Raw genomic sequence first — 23,228 nt, forward strand, 5'->3', positions numbered from 1 at the left:
TTTTTTCCCCCAGCCACAATTAATACCCATCATGCCTTACAATTCACCCACTTTTCTATCAACTGGAATTTGGCAAACTAGGACTTTCATAAGTCTGTCTCATTATCATCCCTCCTACAGGGCATTCTTGGGACACCGTGTGCTTCTCACCTAATCACTCAACACCCAGCCTCCTGATGGTCCTTGATTCAGTCAGCATGTATTTCAGCGGCGAGCCTGGCCTTGCACTAGTCTGAGGGCGTGGACGTGATGAAGATCACAGAGGAGAGCAGGGGCATCTAGGACGGTACCTAATCCAGACTCGTGGGATCAGGGAAAACACAGTGCTTTGAATATGGTGCCAGTCAGCAAATATATGATGACTAAGTTAATAACTGAGTTGAGTCTTAGGAGAGGAGTAGGAGTTAGTCTAAGAATGAGTTCAAGGGGAGATATCTCAATGAATGAAGACCTGTGGTTACATGCGTGAGTAGGAAAAAGTAAGAGATGAAACTGGGTAGGTGGGCGGGAGCGCCTCGTGTGCCATGCTAAGGAGCTAAAATGTTATCCTAAGAAAGATGAGAAATGATCAAAGGGCTTTGGGCATGGAAGTAAGGTGGCCTGATTTACAGCAGTATGGAGGATGGAGTGGAAGGGGCCAGACTGGAGACAGAGAGACTAGTTAGGAAGTTAACGTGGTCCTTTAGAGGTGATGTGAGCATGAAGTAGGGCAATGGGGTAGGGATGAAATGAGAGGACAGATTAGCAAAATATTTAGAATTTAAACTTGGCAACTGGTGATTATCCAGAAGATCCCCCAGATTTTCAGGGTAGGGTTGCCACAAACTGAAAAGATAAGAAGAGGCCCAGGTTCAGCCAGTTATGAGTTCAATTCGGGTATGTTGAGTTAGAACTGCCTGCAAGAGACCTGCAGCTGGTCGAGCTGACTCACAGGTAGTTAAGATACACGAATCCCAAGATAGAGGAGAGTGTGGGCTAAAGATAATGACTTAGGACGCCTCATATTCATAGCAGTCAAAACCATAACAGCACAGTATTTGACACACCCAGGAAATTAGGGGAAATGAGAAGGGCAGTGGGTGAAGGACAGAACCTGAGGAAATACCAATATGGATGGTGGGGGAGAAGGAAGAGAGACCATGGCAGAGACAAAGAAGGAGGGTCAGAGAGACACAGGGACCCAGGAGGGTGCCTTACTGCTCTGTGCCTGTCTCCCCTCTAAACCTTATGGTTGTCCTGTTCCTCATAAGTAAGCTCTTCTACATCCTTACCTCCCCATACAGCCCTTATAGGTGAAAGCGGCTCCTGATCCCAAAGCACATTCTTGCAGCTTCCAGCCATCCCTCCTCTACCCCCCTGAAGAGATTCCTGCATCTTCGTGGCTCATACAATTCACTTATAAAGGCTCAACCTCCTTTCCTGGTCATTCTCTGTTTATCTAAGCCTGGCATCTACATCACCATTTCTCTCTCCACACCTCCCCCCCAATGCTACCATCATAGGACGACTTCAGTACCATGAGGATGAACCATCACCAAGACTCACAGTTCCTAGATGCCCTCACCTCCAGGGACTCTTCACCTCCACTCCAGCCTCCCATTCCCATGACGACTCCCAGGAAATGGTTACTACCTGGCACTGCTTCAGTTCTGTGGGAATAAACCTCACATCCCACTCTGACCACAACCAGCTCTCTCACCTCTTCTCCTACACTTGTGTTCTCACTTTCCTTAGTTCCCTCCATTTTCTTCTGGCCTGTTGACCCCCTCCTGACCTCTCTTCCTTCTTTACCCGGGTTAGACTCTCCAGTTATTCATCTGGTTATTCTTTTTTTTTATAAATTTATTTATTTATTTTTTTATTTTTGGCTGTGTTGGGTCTTTGCTGCACGCGGGCTTTCTCTAGTTGCTGCGAGCAGAGGCTGCTCTTCGTTTTGCGGTGCACGGGCTCTAGGCATGTGGGCTCAGTAGCTGTGGCTCACGGGCTCAGTAGTTGTGGCTCGCGGGCTCTAGAGGGCAGGCTCAGTAGTTGTGGCACACGGGCTTAGTTGCTCCGCGGCATGTGGGATCTACCCGGACCAGGGCTCGAACCCGTGTCCCCTGCATTGGCAGGCGGATTCTTACCCACTGCGCCACCAGGGAAGCCCCATCTGGTTATTCTTTCCTGAAATCTTTACTCCCTTTGTACCTTCCCTCTTCCCCCACACGTGCCCAGGGCAACTCTGGTTCCCATTCTCTTCTCTGCTCCTGCCCCAAGCACGCAGTGGGAAACGGGATCCCATACAGAGGGACATCATTAAAGATTCACGGTCTTCACTCTCATCCCTGTAATTCTTCATCGCTATAGAAAACATAAGCCCCTCCCATGGGGAAATAGGAAAAATTGAGCAGTAGCCAGAAGCCCAATCTCTCTCCCAAAATAGCTTCTCCACCTGCTCTATTGCTAGATTTCCACACAGATGTCCTTGGTACAATCTTGACTGCCATTTACCACCTTTATTCTTACCTTGGGCGAGTTACTTAACCTCCTTAAATCCTAGTTTCCTCAGTTTTAAAATAAGGATCCCCCAGGCTTGCTGCCAGCCTCCATGGCACATTGTGCAAATTAGAAGGCGCCTCTCTGAATAGGCGCAGCTTGGGGAGCTGAGCACGGCCTGCAGACCCACAGTCACCCCATCACCGGGGCACCCTCGTGCAGAGCCACCTTGTATGACCAGACACTGCAGCCCCAGCTACGCCCACCTCCACAGGGTTCTTAGGAAACAAAGGCGATGACCTGCGCAGTGCCCAGCAGAGAGGAGGGCTCTGAGCAGAACCTCAGGCAGAAGAGCCCTTGCGGACCACCTGGGCTTGGCGCAGCATGTAGGCGTGCTCTGCTGGGGTGGCAGCTGCAGCCATTTGCAGGCATTGCCTGCCGGCTCCAAGAGGTTTATCACTGTGCGCCCCTCTGCCGTCAGGGAGCAGACCCCTGAGAGACCGGGACGTGAGCTGCTAAGTTCAGTGAGAGAGCAGACCGGGGTCACGGTCAAGGGCTCAGGCAGGCAAGGGGCAGCGGGAGGGAACAGGGAGTGCGGGCAGCTGCACAGAGAGGATGGTCGGAAAGGGAGGAGACGGGAAATGAGCAGCCAGCCTCCCCAGGGCCACACTGCCTCCCCGCAGCCCCACAGCCCAGCTCTAGGTGCTGTCCTTAGGAGCATCCACCTCTCAGGGTCTCCCCTTGGGGTCCTCTCACCAGCTGCTGATGAGTGTCATCCCCACGCCACCAGCCCTGCAGAGTGCCTCGCCCTCCCCCAGGCCCCCGCCAGGGGGCTCAGGTATTCCATAGGGTGTGTTTTGCTCCTTCCACTTCACTGTTCCTGCATCTGCCTCCCGGGTCCCACAGGCCAGAACCCCTCAGGACCCAGGAGTGTGCAGGCCCTCAGGAGAGCAGGAATTTCAGAATGCTACATCCATTCTCTAAGAGCGGCTCTTCCTTAAGAGGCAATTATTGTGAGAAGGCAGTGAATAGTAGCCACGTGGGTATTTTTATTGAAGAAAGATGAATTATGCCATCACCCCTTTTGGCACAAAAATAATTTTCAGTAAAAGGTTAAAGCCATCATGTTGTATCAATGAGAACTATTCCATTATTCCAAGAATGATTGATTGGAAAGTACTTTACTTACAGGAAAATCACAGTGATACAATACAGCTTCTACTTTTAAAGCACTTTCCATTAAAAAAAAATTATAACCAGTGTATAAAAATAGTTATACTGAAGATGTGAATCAACAGCCGAGTAATTTATTGGCACTTGAAAGCCCTGTGGTATAAATAGATTCAACAATGAGACTATCAAGTAACTCTGGGCTGTGGCAACCTAACCTCCATTTTCACTGACACAAAAGAAAGTCACATGTAGTTCAGAAAGGGACATCTGGCCCCCTTGGAAGAGATCACTGGAAGAGAAAAACACGATGGAACTAGGACCATGAGTCAGGCCAACTCAAAGCACTGGGTGAGGCAGTGGAAGAGACACAGGGGACAGAGATATATGGTCTCTGCCCTCAGAGAGTTTTCAGGTTGTCCCAGACTGTAGGCCTGTACACACAATCATCAGTACAATGTTTTAAATGCCTAAGAGAAATGCAAATGAATATATCACTCCCTTTCTTTCCCTTACACTCTTTGGTGAAAGTTAAGTAGTACTTTTCTACCTTTTCACTCTTAAATTTCAAAGAGCTTTTCCACTGTTGGATGTAATGTGACTTTTAAAATAGTATTCACTGGCCTTCACATCTTTGAGCTGATGGCCCCAGGAGTCTCCCTACTTCCTTGTGTTTGGGGAATGAGGCCAGACTGCTGCCCTCTTTGTGAAGAAGCATGTGGACCACCACCCCTACCCCCACCATCTCACTTCCGGTGAGAAGGGGGAGACTGGGGCAGCTGAGAGTTGGCCCATCAGCAGTCATTAATTGAGCATATACTACTTTTAAGGACTGTATAACTCTGGGGAGTCATCAGATAGGAAAGAACTAGACAAGATTTCTGGCCTCTCAGAGGAGTTTAATACACAGGATTGCCTCAATCAAGGTTCTTGGTTGAAAACAAATCGACCAGCTGTGTTACTGACATGGGGCACTGGACACCATCACAACGCCGCCACTAACATCCCAGAATTCAGTTTTTCTGCAACCACTGTCACAGCCAGAAAATGTTCCTCCCAGTCCCCTGGACTTTCAGGAGGGTGTCACTGCCTAGTCCTTAGTTGCAAAGGAAATTGCCTCAATGAGATGGGGTATCTCCAAATGCAGGCAAGAGGTTCTCTCAATTCAGTTCACCCCGACTTGTAGTAGATGTCCACTTAACTAAGAAAAAGAGGGAAATCATTCAGAGGCTGAAATTGGCCCATTTGCAAATTCACACCGTGACCGATCCTGATTCTTTTTTTAACTTCTTTAGTAAAATTTCCTTTGTTAAAAACTTCTCGGGACTTCCCTGGTGGTCCAGTGGTAAAGAATCCGCCTTACAATGCAGGGGACGCGGGTTTGATCCCTGGTCAGGGAACTAAGATCACACATGCCGCGGGGCGACTAAGCCCGCGTGACACAACTACTGAGCTCGCGCGCCTCAACGAGAGAGCCTGCGTGCCGCAAACTACGGGGCCCACGCGCTCTGGAACCCGTGCACCACAACTACAGAGCCCACGGGCCCTGGAGCTCATGCGCCACAGGTAGAGAAGAGAAAACCCACACGCCACAACTAGAGAGAAGCCCGCGCACCGCAACGAGGAGGCTGCGTGCCGCAACTAAGACCCGACGCAGCCAAATAAACTAATTAAAAAAACAATTTGATACAAATCCTTCATTTTTCTCTGTATTCTTAAAAAAAATACACACATACTCATAGACACAGGTGTTCTCTTTCCTCTCTCTTCCATTACCCCCCCACCCCCGCAACCTCCTGTCCATCATGATGCTGAAATCTTTTTTGGCTTAACTAAAGGACATTTCTCCAGGTATGTGCATGTATTGCTAACCTTTTCGTATTAATATCTGCATATTTTTCCGTAATACAAATGTACGAGATTATTCATCCATTCTCCTATTTGATAGAAAATCACATTATTTCCAGTGTTTTGCCTTTGGAAACAATGCAGCAATAAGCATCTTTGAGCACATATCCCAATATTATAGGAGTTTTCACTTCTGTAGATTTCCAGAAGCAGGACTGCTAAATCAAAGGACACACACATTTTTTAACAAATACTGTTATTACTCTTCCACATTCCTACCAACAATATATGAGAGTATCATTGTCCTCTCCATCTTCATCTTGCTGCTCTTGCTATCAATCTTACTATTTTATCAATCTGATGGGTAAAAAATATTATTTTAATTTGCATTTTACTTAACAGCTGATAACGTAGTATCTTTTCATGTTTGTTTACTGGCCATTTACATTTCCTTTTCTGAAATTGCAGACCTATATCCTTTGTCCATTTTTATCCTGTATTTGTCTCTTTTCCAGCAATTTGAAGGTGTTCTTTGAGTATTAGGAATATGTCATATGTATTAACAACAATTTTCACCACATTTGTGCTTTTTAACTTGGATCTTTTTTTTTTTTTGCCGCACAGCGCGGCATGCGGGATATTGGTTCCCCAACCAGGGCTTGTACACGCACCCACTGCAGCAGAAGCACGGAGTCTTAACCACTGGACCACCAGGGAAGTCCATTTGGCTTTATTTACAGTGTCTTTGGACATATATTTTAAAATTTTTTTAAATTAAAATCTAATCTTTTTTTCATTACGGCTTTTGGGTTTACTGACTGGCTCGTGGTTTCCCTGCTTGCAATTATTCAAATATTCATCTAAATTTTCATACTATGTTACTGTTTTGTTTTGTTGTTGTTGTTTTTTTTTTTTTTTGGCTGTGTTGGGTCTTCGTTTCTGTGCAAGGGCTTTCTCTAGTTGCGGCGAGCGGGGGCCACTCTTCATCGCGGTGCGTGGGCCTCTCACTGTCGCGGCCTCTCTTGTTGCGGAGCACAAGCTCCAGACGCGCAGGCTCAGTAGGTGTGGCTCACGGGCCCAGTTGCTCTGCGGCATGTGGGATCTTCCCAGACCAGGGCTCGAAACCGTGTCCCCTGCATTGGCAGGCAGATTCTCAACCACTGCGCCACCAGGGAAGCCCCCTGTTTTATTTTTTACATTCAAGCCTTTAACCTACCTGCAATTTAATTTTGTGTATGATGTAAGGAGGAATCAAGACTTGAAATCTTAGAGTTTGCCATAACTCTTCATATACTGTAGTATTTTCCATGTTTTCGTAATACACCCTCCACCCAGCTCATAATTTCTCTGGTTTCAGACCTTTCTCTTGTCACATTGCTGTGTTGTGAACTGAGGGAGAGCATGTCTGTCTGTCTCTTTCTTTCTCCATTGTTTCCCTCAGGAAACACTTAATAAACAATTGCAAGGCACCTAGCATAGAGCTTGACATATTTTAGGTACTCAGAAAACATTTATGGGAGGAAGGAAAGTGTTGAATTCACACCTGAGTTACTATGACTCCTTGGCAAGTTGAATATTGACTGCTTATCTGTGTAAACAAGGGGAAATGTCATTCTCCTTAAAGCCATTCACTGTCTCATGAGCTCACTCTGTTCCTTCCTCTTCCTATATCTTTGTTCTTTGAGGCCTTCCTTCTCTCTATAAATCTGTCTCATTTCATAAGGATTCCCCTTAGGCAGGCTTTCTTCAACCCTTCCTTAAAATTCAACAGTATTTATAAACTCTGCCACACTATTTAGCATTTAATCCACAATTGATTTTATTCTTTTTCAAGTACCCATCACTGTGCTAGGCACACAGCTTAGTAAATACTTAAACTGCAACTGAAACAATCGTGCATACCAAGGTATAGCCTCAATATTTGTTATGAAAGCTCTTGGGACTAAGGAAGTAACAAACTGGGAAAAACTGGAAAATGACCCTGAAAGCTGTTAAATACCAGAATGATTTTTCAAGTGAAATTGTATCATCATATTTATTTTAAATACATTTGTTGGATGAACACATGACTAGGTACTGCCCTACCTGAAGGCAGAGGTCAACAGACTTTCTTTGGTATTTTCTATTTCCATGGGTCCCTATATGGCCTTCACCAACTTGGGCCTTTGGAGATTCAGGGGAAATGGAACTAAGCCTTATATGACCCTACATTTAGTTTGAAAATAACATCTGAATGGCTCTCACCACGTTCTGCATGAATTTTTAATGGAGAAACAGCTAATTCTAGGGCTAGGGCAGAGAATATACAAGATGAGCCTGGAGCATCTTATAATGTCAGAAAACAAGAAAGTGCTCAAAAAATAAAATGATGGAAGTATGTCATAGGGACACAAGTACCAACTGAAAGAACTCCCAACTGCCAAAGCTGGAACAATCTGAGCAACAAAATAAATAATGTAGTGCTGGATTATAGCCTAAGGAATAAAATAAATATCCCTGAGTTCATACTGATATAAATGAGCAGCTGAATAAATAAATGAGGGAGAAGAAACAAATCTCCCATAGAGAAGAATTCCAAATAATTTATGGAGACACTCCACCCTCAGGGAGGTAGAGCATAACTCCCCACCCCTCAAGTGTGGACTATACTGTGATTTGCTTCCAAAGAGCAAGTATAAAAAGAGAAAGTAACTTTACAATGGTGAAACCTGGCAAAGACTACCTTAGCCAAGTGCTCAAGATTAACATCATCAGTGATAAGTCATGTTGACAGTATGTACCCTTGATACGACATGATGAGAATGACACTTCACCTTTGTGGTCTTCCTCCCCAAAACCGTAAACACAGTTTAATCATGAGAAAAACAGACAAATCCCAACTGAGGTACATTCTACAAAATACTCAACCAGTCCTCAAAACTATCAAGGTCATCAAAAACAAAATGTCTAAGAAACTGTCAGAGCCTACAGCAGTCGAAGGAGATACGACAACTAAATGTAATCCAGGTATCCTGGATGAGATCTTGGAACAGAAAAAACACATTAAGCAAAACTAGTGAAATCCGAATAAAGTATGTAGTTAAGTTAATACGATAATGCTATTATTTCGTTAGTGGTGACAAATGTACCATAATAATGTAAGATGTTTACAGAACTAGATGTGGGGTATATGGAAATTCTCTACTATCCTTGTACCTTTTCTGTACATCTAAAACTATTTTAAAATAAAAAGTGTACTTAAATATTTTGAAAATACAGTTTGGGCAACAGATGGCTACATGCTTATCTCTACAACTGTGCTTTTAATTACAGGGCGCTGGTGACAGTTTTGTGGGAGCGCTGGCCTTCTACCTGGCTTACTACCCTAATCTGCCCTTGGAAGAAATGCTCAAGAGATCCAATTTCATCGCAGCAGTCAGTGTCCAGGCTATAGGAACACAGTCATCTTATCCGTACAAAAAAGACCTGCCCCTTGATCTGTTTTGATTGCTATTAACTCCAAAATAAATATACCTGGAAATAAAGTGTACTTGGGGATGGCCACTCTTAACTAGCAACTTACTATGTCATCTTCTCCTTTCTTTGCAAATACTATATTCATTTACTAAGTCATCCTCAAGCCTTCATTCATTTCTTTATAATGATGATTTCTTTGCTTTTCATGCAGAAGTCAACTAGACAGAATTAAGGATTCCACAACGAAGACTTGTACAAACAATACTACTATTCAGGAACCAGCAAACTCTACTGCCAACACATCATGATACTATAATGTACACCGTAGAGCAGAGGTTGCATACAACGGTGTCTAGAGTCAGAGCAGAGAATGTTAAATAAGGGAAGGAGGCATATGAATTGGGCCACTCAAGCAGTTCCTTAGAGGGGCGGCTGACAATCAGCTTTGCCTTTAGTGTTGTCAAAGCTTCTGGTTTTGCAAGGGAAGCCAGAAGTTTGGATGTTTATTGAAATCTTTCAACATTTAAGTATCAGCAACTGATTTTTTTAAATTGTAAATACCACCTGTGGGCTGCTTTCAGCCCATGTGCTGAATAGACAAGTCATTTGCTAAGCCAGATTCTAAGTTTTTTGAAAAAAAGGTGATTCATGCATGTCACAGACCCTTTACACTGGGCTTAGGTAGGATCAGGTGAAGGATTTTTCTTGTAACCCAAGACCACAATGTAGTTTCCATCTAAAAACAGCCAAGATCTCACCTAGTATTGCTTTGAATTAGAGCTTTAACAAAAGATGCCAGAAAAATAGCTGATTGACTATAATGCCACAAGCCTCTAAGATTCAACAACTGTCTAATTTCATTTCCAGAGAGCTGCGCTCACATTTCCTCAGGAGACAGATTGGGCCACAGGGAAGAACACCTGTTATTTTGGAACAACATTGGTTTCTTAATGCTTGTGGTCATGGTGAACACTCTATCCTTCTCCCCTATAAATGCAGTCGGATACGTACCAGCAGAGCTCAAAACGTGAGCTGATCCTTACCTTCAACCAGAAATTTGACAAGTAAAGGAGAAAATGGGCAATTTTGAAAATCTGTAGTAAACAATAGCTTGAGTGGCAAAGTGTACAGATCTGGGTAGAGCAGGAGTCCTTATCTGATAGGGATTTCCAAGCTGATTAGCTGTGTGGTACCACTGCCCCAGAAGCCCTAGCCATTAGCTTTATGGAAATACACTATAGCGCCTCTTACTTAAAAAAAAAAAAATCTAGGAGTTAAAGCAGTCCAAAGCTGTCCCAGAAAATCCTAGATACTACTTTGGAGACGTGAGTTTGAGAATATGGACCAATGGCATTTTTCTAATTATATAAGCACAAAGCAAAAATAGCAGTTCTCTTGGTTTCTTCTGTGTTACAGCTGGCTCCCTTCTTGCCATTCCTGCTCACCGCTGCCATCTCTGCTACTGCACGGGTGTTCTTTCAAGATCACTCTGGACTGTGACTGCCTTTTCTGTGAAGTACAAGAAAGAGCAGACTGGAAACTCCTGCACAAATCTCACTATGGAAAATTTTCTTTTCTTATATGAAACAATGGTTATTTTTTAGGAATGTAGTTTTTAAAATTTCAAATAGTGGGGGAAAACACCACTAAGAGACAATAGTACAGGCTATTTTAATATTTTTATTAAGGGCTATAAAAATATCCAGAAAGATAAATAAATGTGATGCAATGATGTATGTCCTAATATGAAGAACTTTCTTTCACTGCATTGTTTTCCTTCACAATGGCCTTCAAATCACAGGAGGCAGTGATTCCATGCCATTTCCTCTTCTTTCATTACACGCTGCAGAATTTCTGAATCAGTGTCCCGCCCTCAGTCTTCTCATTTATAAATCAAATTCATTTTCAATCCATTGTTTAGAGGGAGCGTATTTTTTTCTGTTCCACAAAGAGGACTTTTTTTTTCACTGTCGGAGGAGAAAAAAGGATTGTAGCAGAAAACTAAAAAGTATCGTCACCATTTTTTAATAAAAATACATATCAGACCATGAGCCTTCTCTTCTTTTACTTTCCTTTGTCATGAGGATGGAGCTGACTTGCTAACTCAGTTCCTCAATCCCAGAGATCAGAGAAGACTGGAGAAAATGGTAAGGAAAACAAGGGAAGGTGCACCAGCCAATCAGTGGCATCCTTGGTACCCCACAAGGTCACATTTCAACCAATGTGAAATAATCAAATTTAAAAAAAGAAAATCACAAGCAAAAAAATGAAAAACGTCTTCACCCAGCTAATGTCCACTCTTGTAGGAGGTAAAGCAAGAGCTAGACTCCAGAAAAAAAGCAGTAAAAACTGAGTAGACCACAGAAGAAAAGGAAGCCTGGCTGAAAGAGTAAATACACATTAAACCTTGTACTTTCCAGAAATGGTTTCATATACCCAAATATAAATTTTCAAGTTTGGTAATAGATTTAACATCATAACCCAAATATTATTACTTTAAACATCATAACAGAGTACAGTTCTCTGAAACACCCAAAACAAAAATGCTAACTGCCTGGATGAAAGATTAGAGACTAGATGCTAGGCAATAAGGTTCTCATAGTTCCTGTAACGCCCTATTATAGCACTCCATTAACATCACACATCTCTCTCTCCCTCTCTCTCTCTCTCTCTCTCACACACACACACACACACACACACACACACACACACACACACACACACACACAAACCACCTGAATTCTTCTTTGCCAAAAAACCAAAAACAGTGCATCCGGGAAGATCCAGGAACTCAAAAGACTAAGACACAACAGCAACTCACTTGTCCCTACCACATAAAGAGATTTTAGCTTGGTTTTTTTGTTAGTCTTCTGTATCAATATGGATACCCTGTATATGAGATTCCCAAACTGTCTATGATTAAGAATTAGCTAGAGAGCTTATTTAAATACACTCCTACTTCTTACCTCCACCTCTACCCTAATTCTGGTTCTGTAGAACTAGAGGGGGACTGGAAGTCTGTATTTTTTCAAAACCCTCAGATGATTCTGATGGGCAGCTGAAATTAATAACCATTAACCAGTCAACAGAATTTTATCTATAAATTTAAAATACATATTTTATTACTTTGTATATAGGGATATTTTTAATATACTTCAAATCATCTAATATTAAACATAAGTAGGACTGATGCTCCTTCAAAGTCCAAGGAAGACTACAAAGCACTGTAAGACAGTAGTAAAGAACCCAAACAGCTTCCCATCAGACAATGTTATTCATTGCAAGAAATATTTCCCCCATGTTTTTCTACATGGAACTAAAAAATGGATAAAAAAAAGAATTTGTCTCATGGATAACCAGTCAGGAGATTATTAAAATGACCTTGAACAGAAGTAACTGATGAATATTAGTAAAGCAAGGCTTTAGTCACAAAAATTTTGATTTACTTGCTGCATTCCTTCCCTTAATTCAAAGAATAGATATTTAAGTTCACAGAACTGTGCTAGGCAAAGTGGAATTTATGAAAGCGTAGAAGTCCCTGCTTTAATACCAGTATATCATGAGGTGCCTGTATGGATGTCCAGTAAGCCCCACAGGAACCTCAAGATCAAAGGGGACTGGAATGGTGAGGGAAACGCCTCACAGAGAGGGTCAAGTTTAGCCTCTAAAGCAGCAGCAGCATCTGGATGAGCTAAAACAGGAAAGGGCATATAGTGTAGAGAAATCGTGATAGGAGGTAAGAATGACAGTGTTGACCGCAGGGGAAGGTCCTGATTAAAAAAAAAGAAAAGAAAACAGACTAATTTGGCTCCATGTAATAGAAAAAATATGGGGCCTGGAGTCAAAAAGACTGGGTTCAAACCTTGGCTCCACCATTTATCTACTGTGAGTCCTTGGGCAAATTTCTCAAAATACTTTTCCTTCAGCTTTCTTCCCTATGAGAGGGATAACTCCATCTCCCTCACAGGTTGCCAGACAGCAAACACTCAGTATGTGTTAGATGAGTTGAAATGACACACTGCTATCCACAATCATAAACATAAATTAATTTTCTGTCAAAATATTTGCTGCTTAATTCACAGAAGAATGAATCTGTCAAGTTCTTTCCCTACATCTAATTTAAATCTATTCTGCTTCAATTAAAGTCTATATTGTCTTGTTTAGTCATCCAAGGAATTAAAACTGACAAGTTTTCATTTTCTTTATAATAAACCTTCATATATTTAACAAAGTTTAATAAGCTTATGCCTCAGCCTTTAATCCGTCCTCCTTGGAAATTTGCATCTAGCTTTATATGAGGAAAAGGAGTTTGAAAGGACTTAGGCTGGTTCTAGCCATAGAGTATACCATAAAGTACTCAAATAATTGGGAATTTTTCCATGTTTCCTTGCCTGATTTCCTTCATAAAGCAGACAAGCAAAACATTACCCTTAAACTAACCATTTATTCACTGCAGTAAAATATGCTGGGAGAACTGCCAAGCTATTTGGTACCCTGGGCAATGGGGCAGGCCGCAAGGCAAACATCACGCAAGCCTCCACGGCATTCAGTAAGTGGGCAGAAAGCCAATCGCTCTGCTATCCCAGAACATTCTCTTCTTCAGAAGAGACAAAGTTGTGCTGTCATGGCTCCAACCATTCCTTATCAGAAAAGCTCTAATCATCTGTTTGAAATTAATATATGAATCTTTTCTTCCACTTTCAACTTACAGTCAGAACTGTTTATGGTTGTATCCTTTCCCAATCTCAAAACTTAAAATCAGTCTGACAAATAATAAGTTCCTAACACCTCCATACTAACAGTGAAAATTCCAATACATTTTCACACTTAAAATATCAGAGAAGGTTATTCAATCAACATTTATTAATGTTGTACAAGTTCCTAAAAAACTCTGAAGGAGCTAAAATGCTAGAAAAACAGCTACTTTCTTGTAAAGTTCATCACTTTGGGTTTTCACCAGCTGATACAAAGAAATCAGAGGGAGAAAACCACCACACCAATCCAATATCACATTGCTATGGTCTGAATGTCTGCGCTCCCCCAAATTTACATCGAAATCCTAACCTCCAAAGATGATGGTATTAGGAGGTAGGGCCTTGGGGAGGTGCTTTGGTCATGAGGGTGGAGCCTTCATGAATGCGATTCATTCTCTTGTAAAAGAGACTCCAGAGCTTGCCTGCCCCTCCACCACGTGAGAACACAGCAAAAAGAACCCCTTCCTATGAACTAGGAAGAGGGCCCTCGCCAGAAAGCGACCATACTGGCACCTTGATCTCGGACGTCCCAGGTCCCAGAACTCTGAGAAAGAAAGATCTGTTGTTTATGAGTCACCCAGTCTGTGGTACTTTGTTGTATCAACACAGACTAAAACACATACCTTATCATTCTAATAATTTTTCCACCATATGAGATATCATCTTGAAATTCAGACTCCTAATTATCAGGTACAAACCTAGAATCCCCTTTTTATTATAATAAAGAATGACCAGAAATCTTAACACCAAAAACACAGCAGGAAATTTTATTTCTGTTAAAGAGTGGAATTTATACCAATTTTAGGCTGACAACTGGGCTTCTCAGAGCCTTTTTTAAATGCCTCCTTACATTGGTACAGCCCTCATTTTTTTTTAAGGTGGTATTATTTTTGTTTTTCTTAGACATTGACGAATGCAGCATAATGAACAGTGGTTGTGAGACCTTCCGTACAAACTCTGAAAGCAGCTAGTAACGTAGCTGTCAGCCAGATTCGCATTAATGCCCAACCACAGTTCATGCACCAGTAAGTGAGTTTTAGCCTCCTATGAAATCTCTCGATAACAGGTCCATACGTAGTGATTCAGGGCCTAGGCTTGGAGTCAGACAGTCCTGAATTCAAATTTGTATTTTGTCACATATTTTAGCTGTGTGTCCTTGATTAAGATCCTTGGTACCAGATTCCTAACCTATAACATGGGGTTCAGATTGCCCGGAGAGTATGGGTGCTTATGTTACTATGCATTCACATATCTGAATATCTGAAGACCTGAAGACTTGTGTAGGTAAACAAAGAAGACAGAATTTTCCATTTGGTCTGGTTATTCACAAGCACTAGTTTGTTTCCTTTCTCTCAAGGATCACTGTCTTTTGTTGCCTATATTGTCCTTTTGTTGTTGTTGAGTTTCAAGTGGGAAAGTAAATTCGGTCCCATTGCTCCATCTTGGCCACAAGTGAGTCTAGCAGGTCTTGTTCTTAGTTAAAGAAAAAGTTGATTATGACATTAAGTGCCTATCTTTCATTATATCATGGATTAATTTGGAGAAATAAGATTCTAGCACCAATTTCAACTCTGATCACCAACCAGGTGTCTCACAATTCAACTCAACTCTGACACTATCCGCCTGGAGACAGTAACACAGGAACAGCCAGATGGAAGTGACGCACAGGGCAAGGTATGGGGAAGGGGAGTGAAGCTTCTGTGCCCTCTCTGAGCATGCCAGTCTCCCAGAATCCCCACGTGATTACCAACCCAGAAGCTCCGGCACAGTCATTATTAAGAAGCAATTATAAAGGGGCTGTTTAGAAGCAAAGGCACAAAAATGAGATGAATGGCCTGCAGTTTTGTTTGCTAGTTAATTTTGCATAAATTGGCTCATGAAATCCAAAAACAGGATAGGCTACCACCAACAGTAATCGGGGTGCTGACCCTTTTTATCTGGACTTGGGAACATTTGTCTTTTTCAGATAAATGTTTCTATCCACTGAGGCCATTTAAAGTTATCACTTACTATGTCATTTTAGCAGATGGTACAAAACAGCAAATGAAATTTCCTACCCTCCTGCTCTAATATATAGACAGCATACTCCTTTAACTCGAATCTGGACCTAATTACTTGCCACTGTTGGGCAGATGACCCCAGCAGAACATTCCCTCCCTTTTTCAAGACTCTTCTCTGTTTCCAGAACAATATCCCCTATTCTATTTACATGGCTGCTTTCTCACCTTCAAATCTTTGGTTAACTATCTCCTACTAGATAGACTTTCCCTGAACCATCCTATCTAAAGGATAAAGGTAGGATCCACCTCCCCCCAACTTCATCCTGTATCTCAGCATCCTGCTTGTTTCTCTCATAGCACTTAGCATAATTTGTCAATTTTCCTTTCTCTCCCTTCCAAAACCAGACTGTAAGTGCCAAAACCACAGGTACTGAGTCTATCTTGTGTCTTCGCATATCCCAGCACCTGGGATACTAACTAGCACCAGGGTAAACTTTCAACATGTACTTGGAATGAACGCTATAGTGACAAAGGGGCCACAAAACTGCCAAAGATGTTCCGCATCAATCTGAAAAGGGCATCAGGCCTTGAAAGCATTTGAAGTTATTATGGAGTAACTTCTCTGAATCTTACCTACTGGATCATAATGCAAGAGAGTCAGTTTCTCCCGTAGTCGGCTTCTCTTAGTGTTGAAGGAGAAACCTGTTCCAGCTTGGCTCAACATTTTCACCAGAATTGTTCTAAGATTTAAAAGCAAGTTGTTACAAGCTGAGGAAACAGACCGAAATCAGTCATGGGGGGGTGGCACATTCTGAGAACCCTATACAGCAGTATTACTTGTGAGACATCACTTAAGCCTTAAGTTCAGTTCTAAGACGGCCTATTTTTCCATATATCACAGCCTGAAAGGTTCTGATTCCCAAGGGTTGTTCCATTACACAGGGTGCCTTGGTAATGACCTGACCAAAGCAACAAGAACAATCAAACCACACTGTGGGAATAGACTCAGACACCCACCTTTTAGAAAGAGCAGAAGTCAGGAGTGGGGAAAATACGCAAGTACTGGTAACCCTAGCTGGCCAGTCAGGAAGATGGCTGTCTCAGAAGAGCCCTATCTTCCAGGGATGAGTAATAAGAGTAAAATCAGGAAAGGACAGAATAAAGGTATTGGAACTTTTACATTGACAATGTGCAAAACCTTGTTCCCCTTCATATTTTGTTTAAGTTCTAGTCATCCAAAGCATTAAAGTTCATATTTTGCCTCACTGGACCTTTTAATACCTCATACTATTTGTTACTCTTGCACATGTCTTATCTCCCTATGTAGATCATGCTATTTGATTTCTCATCTAATTCCAAAAAAGAATTTGAAGCATTCAAATATACAATATATCTAAGATATATTACACATCTTTGCATCCCTTTCAATGTACAGCACAGTGCCTCATACTAAGAGGGATATAATATCTGTTGATTAAGATAGACAATAATTAGTCATTCATTCAAAAAGATTCAACAAATATCTATTAAGTGCTTACTCTGTGGAAAGCACTATAGGAAATGCAAAGCCCTGTAACTCCACATCTGCACCTTGAATAACTAACAGTAATAGTATGGAAGGTGAGTTGTGTACACAAGGTCTGTAAGGCAAGACATATATGACAAATGGCACAAGGATTCAAAGAACATGACAGGCAGGGAGCATCTCTAAAGAAACTGAAGGCATGGGAGATTCCCTACAGAACCTGAAAGTGGGAAATAAATAACTGGATTGTGGGAAAAGCTATAATAATCAATAAAAAATATTGAGGGTAAAACACTAACATACATGTTTTTCATTAACTTTAATCCAAAAAACCTAGTTTTAAGGATTTGTGATGTGTCTTGGGTTGTAAACAAAGGCTGCTTTAGAATTTTTCTATTTTTAACGCAGAAAATCTTACTTCGGTTATTGTCTACAAAATTTATTTTGAAATACCAGTTTGATATTTATAGTCTCTCTGGTACAGCATGGAATCTTTAGCCTTTGCTATTTTTGAAATGCTTATACCATGAAGGCAAAGGATTACAAAACTCAATAAAACAGGCTCTGTCGATTAATCAAATCACAGCTTGCTCTGCTAGATTCCTGTAGTGGGCTCCAGACAAACTTCCCTTGGTCCTCAATTTGAGGAAACAGAATTGCAGTGGTAGTCCAAAGAGAGCACGGGGACCCTGATGATTTGTTTAGGAACAAGACAGCAAGAGCAACTTTTAGTAAATTATTTGAATGTTCACTTAAGTAGGTCAGTTGGGAAGGAGGGAAAATATTTTTTGAAACAGTTCATAGGGCCAAAATAATTCATCAAGTAACTAATCCTCAAATCAACTTTTAGAAAATTGAAGCCAAATGCTTAATTTAACATAAGGATTCATTGGCAGCAGTGGGACTAATGAATCTAACATAAACAAGTGAAGTTTAAAAAGAGAAAAACTTTTACTTACTTTGACTTGGTCTTGGCAACTTTTTTGTAGGGAGGAAAGAGAAAAGAAAAATAACGATTTATTATCTTGCTTATGCAAAGCTCATATAATGTCAGGATAATCAAAATTATTTAAATCATGAAGTAGGCCATAAATTGTCACTCAAGTAACTACTCCCTAGCTAATAGGGATCCCGTTAGGATTTTATAGAAGCTTTTTAAAAATCCAATCAGACCACCACAGTTCTGGATGTAATGCTATGCAGTCTCTTTTCAGTTGGACTGGTTACCTTTTAAATCTTCCTAAACTAAGATCTGCTCCACTTGCTCCTCTTCTAAGGTGCAAACATTTGCACTAGAACAAGCCTCTTGTTTGGTAAGTTAACCTGTGCAAACTCCAACAACCATCACATCAGGTGGAGAAGTGAAACTAACTCTAACCGGGAAGTCAGCCTGGTGCATGGAAGAACACTGTCTTGGGAGCCAGAGGGCTTCTTTCCCAGCCCAGCTGTATGACCTAGAGTCAATCACTGCTCCTCATTTTTAGAGTTCTAAACGACTGAACTAGAGGTTTTCCCCAGTTAGCACGTCCGGAGATTCTGCTGACACACCGCTACAGAGGCCGGGGGAAAGCGCCCCACTCCTGCCGGGCTGACTCTACAGTCCGAACGAACCGCAACTGATCCAAAACCAGCGCCCCAGACCCCCGAGACCCACTAGCCCCGCCGTGAGCGCGGCGCGGGGCATGCCGGGCGCTGTAGTCCTGAAGGCCTGGGAAGTCGCAGCGGCAGCTTCCCGGCCGACGCGCGCACCCCACCCCGCAACTTCCCGGGGTCCGCCTGTCACGGCCTCCCGCCCCCGCTGCAGGCCCTGCCGCCGCCTCCAGCCCCACTTACAGGTGACCGCGGACAGGAACATGTCGACAGCAGCCTCGGTAACAGGTCCGAATTCCCGCAACGAATAACTGCTTCCGGGGCACAGGCCTGTTCCGGAAGAGGATTCCGGGAGTGCTCCGAAGCCACGCCCCCTGTGTAAATCTCAGGGCTGAACCCGCCTCTAAGCTGTGTTCTTTACACTCCAGGTGTCTCTTTTGTGGTGCTGGAGTGTGGAGTCCCCTCCCCTTTTGGAGAGGGACTTTGTTATCGCTCGGGGTTCGCGACCCAGACCCTGACTGCTACTTCTGGGTCAGAGTTAGGTGCTTTCCATACATGTTTCATAAATAATCGCAGCCGCCTACGTTAAAGCCACAGGAACTCCCTATGTTCCTCAGCCGCTTCAGGCTATCGGGCTCCCGCGTTATTTCCTTAAATTTGTTGCCTTCTTTTGCCTCCTCTGGCCCATCTCCATCTCCACCTAGTTAACATCTACTCTCAGTCCCTCCAGAATTGAGAACTCCACCTGAATATCCCTATTCCTTAATTTTATGTTGGATTTCTAGGAGGGCAGGGCCCTGTGCATCTTGTTAACTGCTGTATCTAAGCACCTGCGTGGCAATAGGGACCGAATAGCTGAGATTGGGAGCGCTGACATAACTTGCTTAATGTCACAAAACTAGTAAACGGCAGAGTCAGAATTTGAACCCAGATTTTGTCTGACTGCAAAGACTCATGCCTTTCCCTCTAGACATTGGGACCTAACCACTTTGCCATCTTCCAATCTTCACCTCTCTGCAAGGAACCTGGGCTCCTTCAACACCAGGTACTTCAGCCGAAACCTCATTTCCCAATAATCAGGACTTTAGGATTTTTTCTAATCTGTGATTTTACCTATATATTAAATTTTACAAACATGTGAAAGATTTATTCTCATGGATCATCCTCACTGCAAGTAATAAAATTATTAAAAAGACAAAATGGGAACTTCCCTGGTGGCGCAGTGGTTGAGAATCTGCCTGCCAATGCAGGGGACACGGGTTCGAGCCCTGGTCTGGGAAGATCCCACATGCCGCGGAGCAACTAGGCCCGTGAGCCGCAACTACTGAGCCTGCGCGTCAGGAGCCTGTGCTCCGCAACAAGAGAGGCCGCAAGAGTGAGAGGCCCGCGCACCGCGATGAAGAGTGGCCCCCGCTTGCCGCAACTGGAAAAAACCCTCGCACAGAAACGAAGACCCAACACAGCCATAAATAAATAAATAAATAAATAAAATTAAAAAAAAAAAAAAAAAAAGACAAAATGTAGCTCTCCAATACAACACAATTTTTAAAATTAGGACTCTCCTTGCCCTTAGTACCTCTAATGGTTTTTTTCCCCCATAACTTAATTCCAGCAACTGAGCACCCTCTAGGTGCCCAAACCCTTCCTTACCTTGTGCAGTTCAGCTGCTGACAAACAAGAGCTTCAGGTGTTCAGGAAGGTAAGGTTTCTTATTTAGGAAATTCCTTTTGGGGATCTATAAGAAAGGAACACAGGACTGGAAGCCAAGGAACGTGAATTCTAGTCTTTGTTCTGTCCCTTAAAAAGTCATTTCAACTCTTCAGACCTCAGTTTCAGGCTCAGTGTGGGCACTGGATCAGTGATTCTCATTCCTGAAGGTATATCAGTCATCTAGGGTCCTTTAGAAGACCTGGATGCCAGAGGAGAGGCCCAGAGTCTGTACAGTATTTCTTCCCCCTCCCCAATTTTCTATGAAGAAGCATTTCGAATATATCAAAAAGTAGAAAGGATAGTATAATGAACAAACTATATACCCAATTCAACAAATGTTAAGATTCTGCTATGTATATTGATGTATATGGAATTTTTTTAAATATGCATATGTATATGCATATATATATGGTTAGGGTTTTTGGCTAAGCTGTGTAAAAGCAAATTGGAGACATAACCTTTCACTCCTAAATATTTAAGTATCTCTCAAGAATAAGATCATTATAACTACAATAGTGTTTTTATTCCTTAAAAAATTAATAGTTTGGGGGAGAAGCTGGGTAAGAGGGAGCAGTATGTCCATGGAAGTCCCTGAGGACTTCCAGCCTCTGAGGAGGAGCAGAAGGAAATGGAAGACAAAGTGACTAGTGCAGAGAAAGCTGAAGAAGCAAAATTAAAAGCAAGATACCCTCATCTGGGACAAAAGCCTGGAGGTTCAGGTATTTTAAGGAAAGACTGCAGAAAGGGCAAAAATATTTTGATTCTGGGGATTACAACATGGCCAAAGCAAAAATGAAGAACAAGCAACTTCCTACTGCAGCCCGGATCAGACAGAGGTCACTGGTGACCACGTTCCCACTCCACAGGACCTTCCTCAAAGGAAACCATCTCTTGTTGCTAGCAAGCTGGCTGGCTAATTAAAAGAGCTGAACTGTGTGAATCTTCTAATTCCCATTATTTCTCCTTAATATGTTACTTCTCCGCTTTTTATTTCCTTTCACTCACTAAGCCATTTGAGAATTATGGCTTTGCAGGTAGTGGTAGTGTGTATGTAAGGGAATAAACATGTGTAGAGTTTTGATTAGTTTAACAGTGCACTGATAAAAAGAACATGTTAGAGCAACATAAAGTAATCTACTTGAAAATAATTGTATATATTACCTAACTCCTAGTGTAGGGCTGGTTCCAACAAGTAACAAGCAAGTTTTACAATTTTAATGTTTTGGCTTTCTTTAATTCATCTTAGTTATAGCTTTGTATGTTACTCTTATTTAATATAACCTCTGTTGTATTGATTTCTTCTGTATTTTCCTTTTGGATTTTGTAAAACAGAAGTTTAAGACCACAAGTTAGAAGAAAGGTCACATATTTCAAACACAAATAGATGGGGCTTCAAAAGATTTGTATCCTGTGCTTGAACTTGAATGGCCTTAAATCTGTTTCAGCTTTAACAATAGAATTTTACTTGGGCAATATTTGCCCATTCTGGTGTAACTTATGTGACTCTAATGCTTAATAGCTGCTGTTGAAGCTAGTATTCCTATTCAGTTTTATAGTGTTAGAATACCTTTTGTTGTTGAAGCTGTGAATGAAGTGTGCATGTGCATTGACTGTTGAATTCACTTTTGTGCCATTTTTGTAAATACAGTAGTTTTGCACAACCTCTCAAAAAATAATTAATAGTTTCCTAATCTCTAAGCCAGAGGCAAATTGTCTTTTATGACTGGTTTCTTCAAAAACAGTGTCCAGTCTGGGACTTCCCTGGCCGTCCAGTGGTTAAGACTCCGTGCTTCCAACGCAGGGGGTGCAGGTTCAATCCCTGGTTGGGGAATTAAGATCCTGCATGCCATGTGGCATGGCCAAAAAATTTTTTAAAATAAAATTGCAAAAAAAAATGTCCAGTCAAGGATCACACATTATCTTTAGTTGTCATAAATCTTTAATCTCTTTCAAATCTAAAACAAAACCCCTCACTTTTTCTTTTTCGTGATACTGAATTTTTAAAGAGACTGAGCTAGTTTCTTGTGGAGTGTCTTGAATACTGAATTTGTCTGATTGTTTTCTTATGTGGTCATTTTACTTATTCTTCTATCCCCTGTATTTCCTGTAAATTGGAAGGTAAGTCTAAAGGCTTGAGAAGATTTCATTTAAAACACTTTTGACAAGAGGACACGATGCCCTCAGCTTCATATCCCAACATATCAGGAGGTCCAGAATGTCAGGCTGTCCCCCTGCTAGTGCTAGGTTGGGTGATCTCTAGATCTCTCCGTTGTAAAAGTAGATTTTCTTTCTCTTTGCAGTTTTCTGTAGGGTGGTACTTTGGCATATGAGAATATCCTGCTCCCCAAGAACCTTTCCTCATGGTTTTAGCATCCATTGATGATCTTTTTTTGACTCAGGAATTACATTTGGGGGTACACAATGGTAATTTTTCTAACATTTAACTTCTTATTCATTTGCTAGCTTTCTTCTGTAAAGAAGAGCTTTCTAGGGACTTCCCTGGTGTTCCAGTGGTTAAAACTCTGTGCTTCCACTGCAGGGGATTCTGGTTCGATCCCTGGTCGGGGAACTAAGATCCTGCATTTTGCATGCCTGTGCAGCACGACCAAAAAATCTTTTTAATTAAATAAATAAATAAAAGCAGAGTTTTCTATAAACAGCTGAGGCTAAATTATAGTTCCTCCTAAAAAGTCAGGGTAA

At 42.0% G+C, this 23,228-nt stretch overlaps 2 protein-coding genes and 1 pseudogene across 6 annotated transcripts in view; 2 read left to right on the forward strand and 1 right to left on the reverse strand.

The window, feature by feature from the left end:
• The window catches only part of RBKS (ribokinase), an 84,812-nt gene extending 74,333 nt beyond the window's left edge, over positions 1-10,479 (forward strand). Inside the window, exon 8 of one of the 4 annotated variants that reach the window (XM_082427978.1) lies at positions 10,366-10,479. In XM_082427978.1, coding sequence (XP_082284104.1) covers positions 10,366-10,449 — 84 coding nt within the window. In that variant the 3' untranslated portion in view covers positions 10,450-10,479. The other 3 variants (XM_082427976.1, XM_082427979.1, XM_082427977.1) reach the window with 3 other exon arrangements.
• A 130-nt stretch (positions 10,480-10,609) lies between these two features.
• On the reverse strand, positions 10,610-19,169 carry MRPL33 (mitochondrial ribosomal protein L33). The gene is made up of 4 exons (XM_082427994.1): positions 19,062-19,169; positions 18,188-18,206; positions 16,337-16,443; positions 10,610-10,916 (listed from the first exon to the last, which is right to left on the reverse strand). Exons 1-4 carry the CDS (start codon positions 19,081-19,083, stop codon positions 10,867-10,869), a joined length of 198 nt encoding a protein of 65 aa, XP_082284120.1. The 5' UTR covers positions 19,084-19,169; the 3' UTR covers positions 10,610-10,866.
• A 1,846-nt stretch (positions 19,170-21,015) lies between these two features.
• On the forward strand, positions 21,016-21,985 carry LOC309644328 (cAMP-regulated phosphoprotein 19 pseudogene; annotated as a pseudogene). The gene has a single exon. The product of its transcript is annotated as a cAMP-regulated phosphoprotein 19 pseudogene (transcript).
• Positions 21,986-23,228: the final 1,243 nt, after the last annotated feature.

This window comes from Balaenoptera physalus, assembly GCF_965194825.1.
Source record: "Balaenoptera physalus genome assembly, chromosome: 15".
Lineage (NCBI taxonomy): Eukaryota > Metazoa > Chordata > Mammalia > Artiodactyla > Balaenopteridae > Balaenoptera > Balaenoptera physalus.